The sequence below is a fragment of the Hyperolius riggenbachi genome, chromosome 12 (genome assembly GCF_040937935.1).
Source record: "Hyperolius riggenbachi isolate aHypRig1 chromosome 12, aHypRig1.pri, whole genome shotgun sequence".
NCBI classification, from domain to species: domain Eukaryota; kingdom Metazoa; phylum Chordata; class Amphibia; order Anura; family Hyperoliidae; genus Hyperolius; species Hyperolius riggenbachi.
The window spans coordinates 51,220,738-51,234,208 of record NC_090657.1 but is presented as its reverse complement, the minus strand read 5'-3'; the positions used below and the strand labels follow the sequence as shown (position 1 = coordinate 51,234,208).

The following is a 13,471-nucleotide window of genomic DNA, read 5'->3' as shown; positions in this document are numbered from 1 at the left end:
GCCGGACTGCGCATGCTCCGACTGGCCCCCGACTGAAGGACTTTATAGGTTGAATAGTGGAGGATCCAGGCGGTGCAGGAGGATGGCGAGGGAGTGATCAGCCTGGAGGAAGCCCCAGGTATGTTTCATTTTTTTTATATCGCTCCGTCTCAGGTACACTTTAGAGCATTTAGAGACCCTCGGATTCACACTATAAAAGTAGATTGTATTCCATTTACCATCTCCCCTTCTATCATTTGGCTAAAGCTAGTCTATTTAATTCACCTCAGATATCCTTTAAGATGCACTTGGTGCTCCTTAGACTCCCAGGAGCTGATTGAGAACAACCACAACAAGGTGTCCATGTTCTGACAGTATAGGTCACACCTAGAGTTCATATACATTTTTACAGTATAGGTCACACTTTAGGTTCATTTCAACATGGATATGTATAAAATGTATATAAAAGTAATAAAATAACTCACCTTGTGTAACTGAGACACAGTCTGGAATGAAGCAGCCTTCTTTCTCTTCTCCTTCACGCCACTTTTTGGAGGCTCATCTGTAGGAACAAAAGATTTGCTTTGAAAGGCTTTGGTGTGATGTTCAAAAATGTACCGGTACATTGGAACATTCTCTAATGTTTCTGTAATTTGTGGTGCTTAAACATCTGGTCCACCAATACAATCATGGAAGACGTGGTTAGGCTATCTAGATTAATTTGACAAAAGAAGTCAACTGGGGGGGTTTCAAAGCACAGCACTCAGCGTGGAAACTAGGCCTTGCTGTTGCAATAATGTTATACTGCCTGAGGCGCATAAGGGTAATTTGGGGTTCTGGCGATTGCTGAACCCTGAATTAAATCTCCCTCCAAGTTGCGACGACTGAGCGGGAGTGTAGTATTTAACGCCATCGGGGATTGGAGTGGCAGCAGGGGGAGCTATCATTTAGCTCACCCTGCGCCCAGCTGATCGGCAGCATACATATATGTATGCCCCCTAGCACTAGTGATAATGTGTACCCTAATAGAGTGTATTAAATAAAAAAAGTGTTTTTTTTATAGTTGTCTGGCTCAGGTAGTAGAATGGCGGTAGTGCATTCATATAGTACAGATCACCCCAGAGGTTTGTTGCAGGGAAGATCTATGCCATTCTGTCAGATAAAAGGCAATCCATTTGCTTTCTGAAAAAATTGTGGAGGTTGGATTTGTGAAAACGCAATAGACAAACCCAGACACAACGACGACAAATATGAATAGTGAATAGGCGTGTCGGAAAACTTGGGCTGTTTTGCATGTTCATTGGCCTGCTGGGAAATAGTTTAGAAGTGGACATATTGTGAACAAAGCATCAAAGGTTAACATCCATTTGAAGCATGTTTCTCGCCTGTAGGATATATAATTTTTAATATTGACATACCTGAATAAGAGCTGACATAATTTTCGTACAAACTGGCCAGCAGCTTGTTGGCGGCTTTCTGGAACACAGTCACTACAGTTTCATTCAGTGGATCCTTGTTCTTGTCCAACCATCCCATAATGTTGTAGGGCACCTGTTCAAACAAGTTCAGTTTTAGGTTAGTATCATTTAAAACAGTGCTGTCCAACTCTGGTCCTTGAAGGCCGAGGTCCTCACACATTTTTGGAGCGGCTCAAATTCATTTCTACGACTGAATCAGGAAAGGCGTAGCTCATCAAGTAGAACACATTTCTCAGTACATACTAAGACTGGCATGGATACGGCCCTTGAGGACTGGAGTTGGACAGCCATGATTTAAAAGGTCATTGAGTAATGTATACTCAGAAACAAAAAGGCTTTTATATAATTCTCTAAACTAGGGTTCAGGTCCAGACTGGCTCAACAACCACATGCTATGCTTACCTATCTCTACAAGCTTGTCCAAAACTTAACTCATTACCTACTGCATATTGCACTGCATCTCCCGAATATTACCCTGCCTACAAAAACAAACTCGAACATGATGTTGTGTTTGGTGTTCTGCTCCCACATATGTTATTGCAAGTACACATGCTTGGCTGTGGTCTTACAGCTAAATCGGGGAGAAGCACCTACATCAGGTGGATGGCCCTGTGCTAAATGGTGTATATCCAAACACCAGAATGCTCTATATACAAATCCCACTGTAAGAACAGCAGACGCTGACATTTCATTTCAAGTGAAGAGTTTGTCTCCCAGTTGAAATTCCTACCAGTTTTCTCTGTACCTGTTTATCTCCCTGACTTGCCTAATGCTGGATACAAACGGTGCATTCCCGCACTCGATTTTCCGCTCGATTACTGGCCGCTCGATTATTTCTGAGCATTTCCGATCACGATTCGATGATTGTTATGTCGATTCTCATGTAAAGTATGCCGAATCGACCTAACAATCCATCGAAACGCAAATCGGACATGTCGGAAATAATCGAGCGGCCGGGAATCGACGGGAATCGAGCGGGGAATCGAGTGTGGGAACGCACCGTGTGTATCCAGCATTACCCTTGTCTTTCTGCCAGACCTTCTTGTTGACCTCACCCCATTAATGACACTACCTCTTTACTATCTGACAGTTTGCTTCTTGCTTCAATCCGAACCTAACTTGTGAATCTGCCTGTCTGCCCTAAAGTTACTTGTTTGCAATCCCAGTCTATCTCCATTGCTCCCTTGGTTTCTCCAGTCTCAGCGGGAACTTAAAGCGGTTTAAACCCCTGACATAATAATTAATAAAAACAGGTTTCCCTACTTTTTATATGCCATATGGTTATCATATTTGCATTTGTGCATAAGTATTATTATTCATTTAGAAATTATAGGTTCCCAAAAGTACAGTTTTTTGCTTTGCGAGCTGACTTTGCATTTTATTAATAACTGGTTTTATTCATTATGTATTGAAGGCAGACATGCTTTGATTCTCTGTCTGTGTTAAGCTGGGTCTCCACAGTCAGACAATGTGTCACATTCCTCACTTGATACATTTAAGTAAACACAAGATAACAGTCTACAACTTTGGATGCCTCCACATTTCACTACACTGAACTTTCAAGCTCTGTGTGTAACCCTTCAAATGCTGGTCTAGTGAAAAAATAGCTGGTTGCATAGAATATGCTGTAAATAATGTTTTAGAGCAAAGATGAAATGCTGGGTTATATTCCACGTTAAAAGTGGACCCAAAGTCTTCCACAGCACACAATACAAAGTCTTCATCTCACACATAGTTGCTTAGAAATTCACTGCTGCTGTGTTGTCTATTTAGCTAGATCAAACGGTCTTATCAGTATCACCACGACTGTTCAGGGTCTCCTCGCTGCTGCAGACTGCCGCTGAAGGCATCCTCCACAGAGGAACTCTGCTGGGGCCATCCTGGTCCACCTGCTGCTGGGGACTGCTCCAACGGCCTGGAGCTGCCACCTTCCACCTGGTCTCCACATGGTCTGCCAAGCTTAAGTTGTCCAGCATCTGGCTGGGGCTCACCGAACTGGCACCCACTAGCACCTTACCACACAGTGCCAGAGCCGCAGCTGCAGATCCGACACAGCCTGCCAAGTGGACTGGGTTGCACTACAATCTTAGGGGGTCTTACCTTCCACTGCTTTCTTTCTCACTGTCTCCTATCGCTCCTTTTTCTCCTTCTCTCTCTCACCACCTGCATTTTTCTCCTTCTCTCTCTCACCACCTGCATTTTTCTCCTTCTCTCTCTCACCACCTGCATTTTTCTCCTTCTCTCTCTCACCACCTGCATTTTTCTCCTTCTCTCTCTCACCACCTGCATTTTTCCAAGACATGCAGTGGGGTGTCTGTTATTGCTGCAGAGCAGTGAGCGCCGCACAGAGTGCAGCAGGCAGCTCCGCTCGACATAGCACTCGGACGGACCCATCTAGCTTAAGTTTTGTGTAATGTGCAACGTGTGAATTTTGTAATTGATGACTGCTATACATCTCTGAAACTACCTTGTTGTATTTCTATGTTTCTGCTGTTACCGTACCATCACCGACCCTGTATGTGCCAAAAATAATTCCGGGTACAACCCCCGTTGTACTTGGCGAAATAAATGATTCTGATTCTGATACACTGCAGGACAGCTCTGACGGATCTCTTCTCATTTACACAGACTAACCAACAAGCTCATGGTGAACCAGAACTCATTGGAGTGTGTGAGGGGCTACAATGGTCCAAAAAGCCCCCTTACTAAAATGCATGGAAAACAAAAGTTTGCTTTCTTACAAAAAGAGAAAGACCATTGTAGCCCCTTACACACTCCAATGATTTCTTGTTCACCATGAGCTTGTTGGTTAGTCTGTACCTCTGAGTTTTTCAAGTCCTACTCCATAAAGCCAAATTAATCCATGCCATGCACTGATGAGGATCAACCAATCCAAAACAGTCTGTATGCATGTTGGATTATTATGGCTCTGTACTAATTACAAGCTGACACATCATTTCATTCCAGCAGATCTGGCGGTGTGTTTAGCTTCTAAGGACGACAATGGTTAATTTGCATATATTCAGCAGTGATGCCCTGGGAGACATCTCGGAGCTCACTCCAACCTGAATTATCGCAAATACTTTCTGTTTTAAGAAAGCAAACTTTTGTTCTCCTCATTTATAAACACTGGAGCTTAACCCTTTTAGTGCTCCCTGGAAAGTGAATCCTAGTTAAAACGTTATTTTTTTTTTTAGGATTCCCATAAACTGTAATGAAGATTTTTTTTTCCTATAAAGGCTATCATGCTGTGGCTAATCCTTTCAAGCAGAGAGGAAGTTTAGTACCACTTTAAGGTCAACTCCCGCTGTAGCCTATGCTGTTTCTACAAATATCTGGTGAGGCAATCAGGTCCATAGCCTGGAGACACCTTACAGCAAAGTTATCTGGTGCCCATTAGGAATAACACTTTATCATCTCTTGTGGGGTGCTCTGGTAAAGACTGCATCTCCGTAAGCCTCTGCACTTTGACTGTTTGCCAGCAGATGACCCCATAGCAAAAAAACATATTTAAGAGCAAAGATGAAGCAGACACTCACCACTCCAGCATAATGGACCAGCTCAAAATGAGGTTCATATCTACGCTTCTTGTCAACTTTTGGCTTCTGGAAGTTGGGAGATTTTCCTAAGTGGTTGTCATAAAGCTTGGCTTTGAAGGTCACATCTGATGCCTTAGGGAACATGCACTCTTCCTCCAGAATAGAAAGGATACCCATAGGCTACAGAAGAGGAAAAGAGGTTGGAGTTGATCTTAGGTTTAACAAAACAAACCACAATAAGAAAGTAATTGGAAAAGTTTACCTATATTGAAAAATGCACTATGTTGACTGTCACTCCAGGATTCGCAAACAAATATCCCTGCCATACTTTATGGGCAAATTTATGCAGGAGCTTGTTGAACAAGTATGGCTTATAGGAGGACATTGGAGTACCCACACATCCACAAGGAGGACTTACAAACTCCATGTAGAGAGTGTAATTGGTGGGCTTTAAACCTGTGACTACTGAAGTATAAGCCGAGATTTTTTTTCCCCCCCTAAAATGGCCCCCAGAACAAATATTGGAGGATTTGCATTGGGGGTTCTGTGTCTTCCACTGCATTAGATTCAGCCTTTAGTGTTTGTAGCTTATGCTCTACTACTCGGCTACCAGAAAGTAAAAGGGCAAGTTACAAACACTAGATGAGTCCGATATGAACAAAGATAAGGAGAGTCGCGATGCAGTGTGTCCGGTCCTGGATCAGGTAAGATGCTGTTCCACCACCTCTGCTACCATTACGCTGCAAGGGGATGTGGGTAGAGAGGGGCTGTGCCCACTAGACACCAGGGAAACCTCTATGGGTGAGGGAGGGCAGCTACTAGACACCAGGCAACATGCTATAGAAGAGAGAGGGGGGGGGGGCACTAGACACCAGGTACACTGTATGGAGTGTGTGTGGCGGGGGAGGGGGGAATTAGACACCAGGTACACTGTATGGGGGACGGAGGACCACTAGAAGCTGGGTAATGCTGGAAGGGGAAGGAAGGGGGAACCACTAGACATCAGGGAATGCTATATGGGGTGGGGTGCACTAGACCAACAGAGAAGCCATATGGGAATGGGGTTGTTAAAAGTAGCTTCTACCCTAGGTTTATACTCGAGTTAAACAATTTTTCTTGTGTCTGAAGGAAAAACTAAGTCACTCTGTTTATACTCAGATCGGTTTATGTTCCAGTATATACGGTAACTGAGCGAATATAGAACAAGTAAATGGAGAGCAAGAAATCCAGTTGTGTTTTGTGCTTTTATTTATTGTGTTCTCCATTTGGAACTCTGCTGAGCACCTCTATGGTTAAACTTGAATATAAGACAGCATTTACAGCCCCAATTACCTTCTCTATGAGGTCAATGCAAGCCTGTAAGTCTAGGCCAAAATCAATGAAGACCCATTCGATTCCTTCCTTCTTGTACTCCTCCTGCTCCAGCACGAACATATGATGGTTGAAAAACTGTTGCAGTTTCTCATTTGTGAAGTTGATGCAAAGCTGTTCAAAGCTGTTATACTGGAAGGTAAAGAATAGAGAAAAAGAAAACTGTTCAAACACATTTTGTGAAGATGATCTTATTTTAACCATCTCAGATATGGTAAGTTTACCTTATTTTAAATGCTCAGTCTTAGGTTTCTGTTTGACTCCTGGATACCTACCTGGCCTGTTTATTTTTTAATAAACTTTTTAGATTGAAGTCTGGCTATACGAAGTGCCTAATGATAAAACTGACTGCACTAAACAGTTTCTATTTGCACAGGGAATCCTAGATTAGGGTTTCTCAGCAGAGATTATTATCTACCTCTGTGGATTTCTACAAAACATGCACTGCTTATACATGAGGACCGAGTTGAGAAACCCTGTCCTAGATTACCACATGGCCCAAAATGACGTAAAACTGGTGAAGATGAGGGTTAAACGTTAAGGATTCCTAGTCACAGTGCTACACTGATGTGACAGAGGAGTCTTGTATTGGTACGGGGTCCCGGTCTTGTTGTCCACTCAATCTTGATTTAATTTATGAAAGCTAATTCGATGCTTTACGATACTTATTTTATACTGATATATCTGTGAATATATGTGCTGGAATGTACCAATGGTGTGTTTTGGTTCATTTATAGTTGTTTTTAGTGACATTATAGCCAGATGTCAATGATTGGCCTCCAACAAAAAATTTCAATAAAAAAATGTCTCTGCTTCTGGACAAAACTGGTCAAATGTATTGATCGAGCAAGTTGCAAAATCTCGCTCCATCGTGGTTGATTGGAAGCAATAACAGTGTGCAATATTATGACTAACGACGAGTGCGACAGACCCCTGCCCACTTTCCCCCTAAAAGTATTGTGCCACCTCGGTGCCAGCTGCAGAGCCTCCCTGTCCCTTCTGCTGTCTCCCCAAGCAACATCAGGTGTGTGTGACGTCACAGGCACAACGTGCTATATGAGCCACCACGTGGCCTCGAGGGAGATAGTGGAGGAAACCAGGAGCTGCTGGACAGTCGTGGAAGCTGGAGCTCACAAGATTACAATGCATGGAGACATTAACATTTGTGGTGAAAGCAGGGGGAGGGGAGGGCAGCCAGGCGGCAGATGCCGCATCACATGGTTAATTCCGGAGATTTCATGCTGAAGTTGATCGGGAATCGTTCTGCGGTGTATGGGCAGTCAACAGATCGCCCTCCAATCAGATTTGATCATAGAGAGATCTGTCTATTAAGGTCCATGATGTGATTTTTGTGACGAATTATAGTTTTCGAGATATAGTGCAACATCATTTAGGCTGGTTTCACACTGCGGATTGGCGGAAGGGGTGCGGCCCAAAAACAGGCTTTTGGCGATTACCGCATTAGTACGCGGTTATCCCCGTACGGCAGCCGGCCTAGCAGGAAGTGACGATCACTTCCTGTGGCCGAAGCGTTCACATGCGCGGAAGCTAAAAATATGGTTCCGTGCACGTGACACATAAAACTTGCCGTGGGTTTCACACACATGTGTCGCTATAGACTTACATGACTTCCAGTCCACTGCACGTCAGTGCTTAACCGTGCGGTAACGTAGATTTGTCCTAGCATGGGGATGCGGCAAAACTGTCATTTACATTGCTTCACGCTGCACTGCGTCAGTCCCCATAGACTTTCATTGCCCTGCGGTGGAGTGTGGTAAAAATACCGCACTGTACCGCCCCCATCGTGAAAGGTGCCCTCAACGAAAATTCATCAAACAACCACGTGCGCCCGCCGGTGATGATCATTCATACTGAAATACCATCATGTCATAACACTGAATGAGTGATCGTTAAGATTGCCATAGACTCCCTGGGCAGTTTTCATGATCGCGAAAACAATCCACAATTGTTCGTTTTCATGCACCCAAATGGCGCTGGCAGATTAGATGAGATGAGATGGATCAGAGAACGATTGTTTGTCAACAGAGATATCCAATCTGGCTGCGAGTACTTACGGTCTAGTATAAAAAGCTGCACTCTTTTACCAAATCATAACAGAAAATGAATGAAAACTCCAAGACTGCTGTATGGCTTATAATATCTGCAATGGAGATGTTTGGGGACTTCAATGATATTTTAGATCATTGTGCAATAAGCAGCAAAACTGCCTTTGGACCAAGAATCAGACGAGTCACTTAAAAGATTCTTCTACCAGATTTCTTTTTTTTTTATAAATGTTTTGAAGTCAAAGACAAGCCTGAAAACATTGTATGTAATTCAGATTACCGGACTCTAGTTCAGTTTTCACCTACCTCGAATATCTCGAAGCCAGCAATGTCCAGCACGCCTATGAAGAACTGTCTGGCCAGCTTCGTATCCAGCGTCCTGTTGATTCGACCAACAAGCCACTTGAACATCCGATCATAAGTAGCTTTAGCTAAAGCTCCAACAGCGTAGACCACCTGGGAATGTAAATAAGAAAATACAATAGTAGCATTGCTGGAGATTCAGAAGTTGACATGTTCACTCACTGGTAAGAGTGATTTGTTTTTTTGCCTTATCTCACAGTAAGGGTCAGCTCACATGGGCACTAAATGAAAGGCTGTGTGCCTGTTGCTTAAGCGCTATTCATTATACATTATACTTACTGTATTACATATAAGTATACTGTAAAGGGGCGGTACGATCGTTTATCAACATTTATTGTTGTTTGTGTGAATGCTATGTTGCGATCCTGATTTCTTCCCATCGTTTCAGGTGACCCTGGAAGCAACATATGTCTTCCAGGATCACTAATTGCCTCTATGTCCCCCTGTGGGGGTTAAAAAACAACACGCCGGTTCAGATGCCCATCTGGACTGGCCCGAACAAGGCCAGAAAAATCGAAAACACCTGTTTACTTCCCCATGAAGAACTGACTACTATGGGGGTTGTCTGCTATCCACAAACATTATACAACTATTCTGAACAAAAAACCAAACTACTATGAGATATTTCTTCCAGTTTTTACAAATTGCTTCTCCAATCCCTTGAACAGGTCCACGTCATTAATTTAACATTTCTCTAGTTCCACTGAACGTGGCCATACATCAGGCGACATGGCGGGCGATCGACCATCCAAATAGATTATTATAAACGGATGAGAATCGGCGCCGCCAAGAGCACGCCCAAACGACAATGCAACCAATTTAGGGCCGAAATTGGATGCATGTGTCAATCGGACATGCTGGAAGATGTAGGGTCAACATGCTCAATCAGGTGCGTGGCGGTAGCAGCGTGCAATATCGGGACAATTGATGAACCTGAATGAACCTCCAGCGCTGCCCCCCACCCCTAGTGTAAAGTCTCTCCAATCAGATCCATTCTGTCTCTTGGATCGATCTGCCCATACATTAATAGAACTCCTCTCTGCTCTATATTGTTTACTGACAGGCTATCTGTAGCTACATCTATTATTTACCTTTAGCAACAGGCAATAGAAAAGCACCGGAAAGGAGAGGACTTTTGTAAATGACCACTTCAATGAGGCAGAGGCGTCCACAGAAACGTTTATAATGAGGGGCATGCAGCAAAAAAAAGGGGCATGACCTTCAATCAAAACTAGGCCGGCTACAACTTCTGGCAGTGGGTACAAGGGCAGCCCAGTGAGTGAGCCGCACTCACTTCTCGCACGTTTCTGCAGCTCGCAGCAAAACTTCACCAGCTTCAGCTTCCTGGGGGGAGTACCGCCCCCCCCCCCCATTGCCCCCTCCTGCCCGCGCCCATGTAATGATGTGCTGCTATTCACAAATTGGGAGGAGGCACCCGCGGAAGTATGCAATGGGTAAACTTGGGTAAACTAGATACGGGAAAAGCTGTTGCATTTTGCGTTAATGTCTTATGCAGCTGCACACACGCACTGGAAGCATGCTGCAATGTTTCAATGGGCAAAAAAAATAAAGAAAATGTGCATATTGACCCTTTAATTTAAAGTGTTCCTCAGGTGACGTGATATGACGAGACAGACATGTCCAGTGGCAAGCATATAAATAACTATGCCATGTTCCCAAAATATATGAACCATTCACCTTTTTTTTATCTCTGCCCTGCACTCAGAAGCTGTTCTCTTCCAGGAAAGGGTTTTATGGTTGTAATTCCAAGATTATGCTATAGTCTAATTGGGTCCCGACTGGAGAGAAATGGTCACTTGCAGACCTAAATGTTTAAAGTACACAATAAGAATACAAACTTCCCCTAGGGTGTACTCATCACTGCAGGGAGAAGTCTCTGGATCCTAAAGAGGCTTCCCCCGTCATCCCTCGCAGCCCCCTTCCACCGCTGGGACCCCTGGACAAAAGGTAAAACGCTCTCCTCACTGCTTCTTTCCCCTTGGGCTCCACCAGAAATAGCTGGGCCTGATTGGGTCTGCTCTTCTGCACAAGCATGAGCCACCTGTGCCTATACAGTAGAACGGACCCGATCAGGCTCAGCTATTTCTGTCGGAACCCATTGGAAAACCACTACTGCTCCTGCGCTCAGGCTGACAAGCCCTTCTCAGTGGATTATTAGGGGATCCCAGCGCTGGAAAGGATGAACGGAGGGGAACGAGGGAAGCCTCTTTAGGATCCAGAGGCTTTCCCCTGCCGAGGTAAGTGCCCCCTATGGGCACTTTTTTCCTTACAGGTGTACTCTAAGAACTTTCTCAGACTGTGAAATACTGTATTATTCATATCCTTCAGTTGAGACAATACAAGACTAAACCTATCTTTTTGTCAAAACTTCACCATGAAAAGCGATTTTCCCACATGTGTTATGTGGGCCTAGTTACACTGCAACCTCTTGATAATCTTTTGAAAAGTAGGCATTAGTTTAGCCTTGGGGAAGGTACTGACCTGCTCCACATTCTGACCTTTGACAACGTATTCATTCCCGATCTTCACTCTGGGGTGAAGCAAACCTTTAATGAGATCAGCTGAACTGATTCCCATCAGGTAGGCTGCCTTGTCAGCGCCTGGAAAAGATAAGTACATATGTTGGTGACAATAAAATGTAAGTCAGCCCTGCTAAGTTGTGGGTCCAAGAATTCTGCTACTGGGAACAGTTCTGTCTTCTTAAAACCAGGAATTGAAACAGGGGCTTCACTACAAATCATGGGGCCCCCAATGTTTACCCTGTCCATTGCCTACCTCTGGTGACCCTCCCGGCCTGGGGACCCATCTTGGTCATAAAACAAGTGTGGCCACCATGATCTTCACACCCATAACAAGTGTAGCCACAAAAACACCTGATCTGAAGTATGAAATTATCAGAGGAAGTGAAGTAGTGCCATAGTTTGGTCCCCCTCACAGCTCTGGCCACCCTATACTGAGGGAGCTACCTCTGACTACCTGTACTTGGGGGGGGGGGGGGGGGGGGGGGGTTGCTTCAGGGCTGTGGAGTCCACAGACTCTGATTCCAGGTACCCAAAATTGCTCCAACTCCTTAGTCTAATTTTTACAAAGGCTATGGATTTAGTTCAAAAATCGTCTGACTCCACTCCTCAGTTTATGAAACCACCGACTCCGACTCCAGGTATCCGAAATTGCTCCAACACCTTGACTCTGAAGCCACAGCCCTGGTTTGCCTATATTTGAGGGGGGGGGGGGGGGGGTTGCTACTTCTTGCTACCTATATGGGGGGCCCTGTTGCTACCTATACCAATGGGACTTCCTCTGGCTAGCTATACTGAGGTAATCTTTGGATACCTATACTAGGTGGCTACTCGTAGTGGGGGGCACTACTTCTGACTATCTATACTGGGGGGGGGGGGGGATACTTTGGCTACCTTTACTGGGGTCTAACTAGGGAGGTACCTCTGTCTACCATTACTAAAGGGCTATTTAATGCCAGGAGGCCCTTTGGCTACCTAAAATGAATCCCAATTATTTTTTTGCCACTTTTGCTTTCTTCATGAATGTCTGTATAATAAGCTGATTATTTCTGCTTAGGCTTTTGTATTCACTCACTTTCAGTGCCGTCCGCCTCAGCCTGCTCCTCCCGCTGCTTCAGCTTGAACCTCATGTTTCCAAAGTGCATAACGGCACCAACTATTTTATAGCAGCCCGTTCTCTCCTCTGGACTGAAGCCCAGGATGTCCATGGCATGCTGGGGAAGAGACCACAGATGATACTTCATAAGAAAGTGAAAATAGAGCCTGGCATAACATACAATAAAAACTTTCCCAAAGTGAAACACAGTCTACTAACTCAGGCAAGAGGGGCAGGGGAACACTGCCCATCTCGCTAGGTAATTGTCCAGATCACACTGTGGTGCAAATCTGGATGGCATGCTGTAGATTTATGCAGCATGGAGCTAAATCCTAAGCCATACATGGCATGGCTTAGCGGTTCAGGCTGCGGCTCAGCTGCAGAATGGGAGACGATTTTTGATTCTGCCACGGCTCCTAGTGAAAACTGGCCCTCAATCCTGTGTTTGTGCACTAAATATTGAAGTCACTCATCCAATTAGTAAAATAACTTTGAACATAAAAAGCTCAAAGTTAACAAATACATTTCAGTTCTCCTCAGAATAATACGATTTTAGCCCAGTTTTACAATACTGGCATGTTACCACACGTACATCCAGTATAAACAGTTAATCTGTGCCTATACTAATTGTAAACGAGCTGCAGAATGACTCCAGTCACATACATCAGTTCCCATGAGCTCTTCTCCGTCATCGAGGTTGTCCACAGTCGTTACGCCTTGTGAACAGAAGTGGTAGTCATAGGGATTGGTGGAGAGCAGGAGCATGTCTGCAATAAAACATTCACAGGGAATTAGAGGACTCATAGTTTTAATTTCTAAATCAATTCATGTCAAGCCTTATTTCTGCCAAATATTATTTTTAATTTTAGTTTTGAATGATGTTGTAAAGGGTTTTCATCATTCTCCTGTGTAGTAATGTTAGCTTTGAGTAGCTATGTGTATGTAGCTACGTGTAATTGAAATTTAATATTAGATAGTGCTGCCCGAAGCAGAAGGGGGTGGGGGGAGGGGTGTGTTGACTTACCTTTGCCGTCACCTA

The 13,471-nt window shown here is 44.3% G+C and overlaps 1 protein-coding gene across 3 annotated transcripts in view; it reads right to left on the bottom strand.

Moving 5' to 3' along the window:
- The window catches only part of MYH7B (myosin heavy chain 7B), a 138,672-nt gene that overhangs the window by 43,098 nt on the left and 82,103 nt on the right, over positions 1 to 13,471 (bottom strand). For all 3 annotated transcript variants that reach the window (XR_011025240.1, XM_068263031.1, XM_068263030.1), the window contains exons 12-19: positions 13,096 to 13,199; positions 12,412 to 12,550; positions 11,299 to 11,417; positions 8,740 to 8,889; positions 6,329 to 6,499; positions 4,997 to 5,176; positions 1,398 to 1,530; positions 465 to 541 (exon numbers count right to left, since the gene is read on the bottom strand). Coding sequence is in view for 2 of the 3 variants with exons in the window: in XM_068263031.1 (XP_068119132.1) it covers positions 465 to 541; positions 1,398 to 1,530; positions 4,997 to 5,176; positions 6,329 to 6,499; positions 8,740 to 8,889; positions 11,299 to 11,417; positions 12,412 to 12,550; positions 13,096 to 13,199 (1,073 nt within the window). In the remaining variant the exon portion in view is untranslated. The remainder of the gene's footprint in view (positions 1 to 464; positions 542 to 1,397; positions 1,531 to 4,996; positions 5,177 to 6,328; positions 6,500 to 8,739; positions 8,890 to 11,298; positions 11,418 to 12,411; positions 12,551 to 13,095; positions 13,200 to 13,471) is intronic.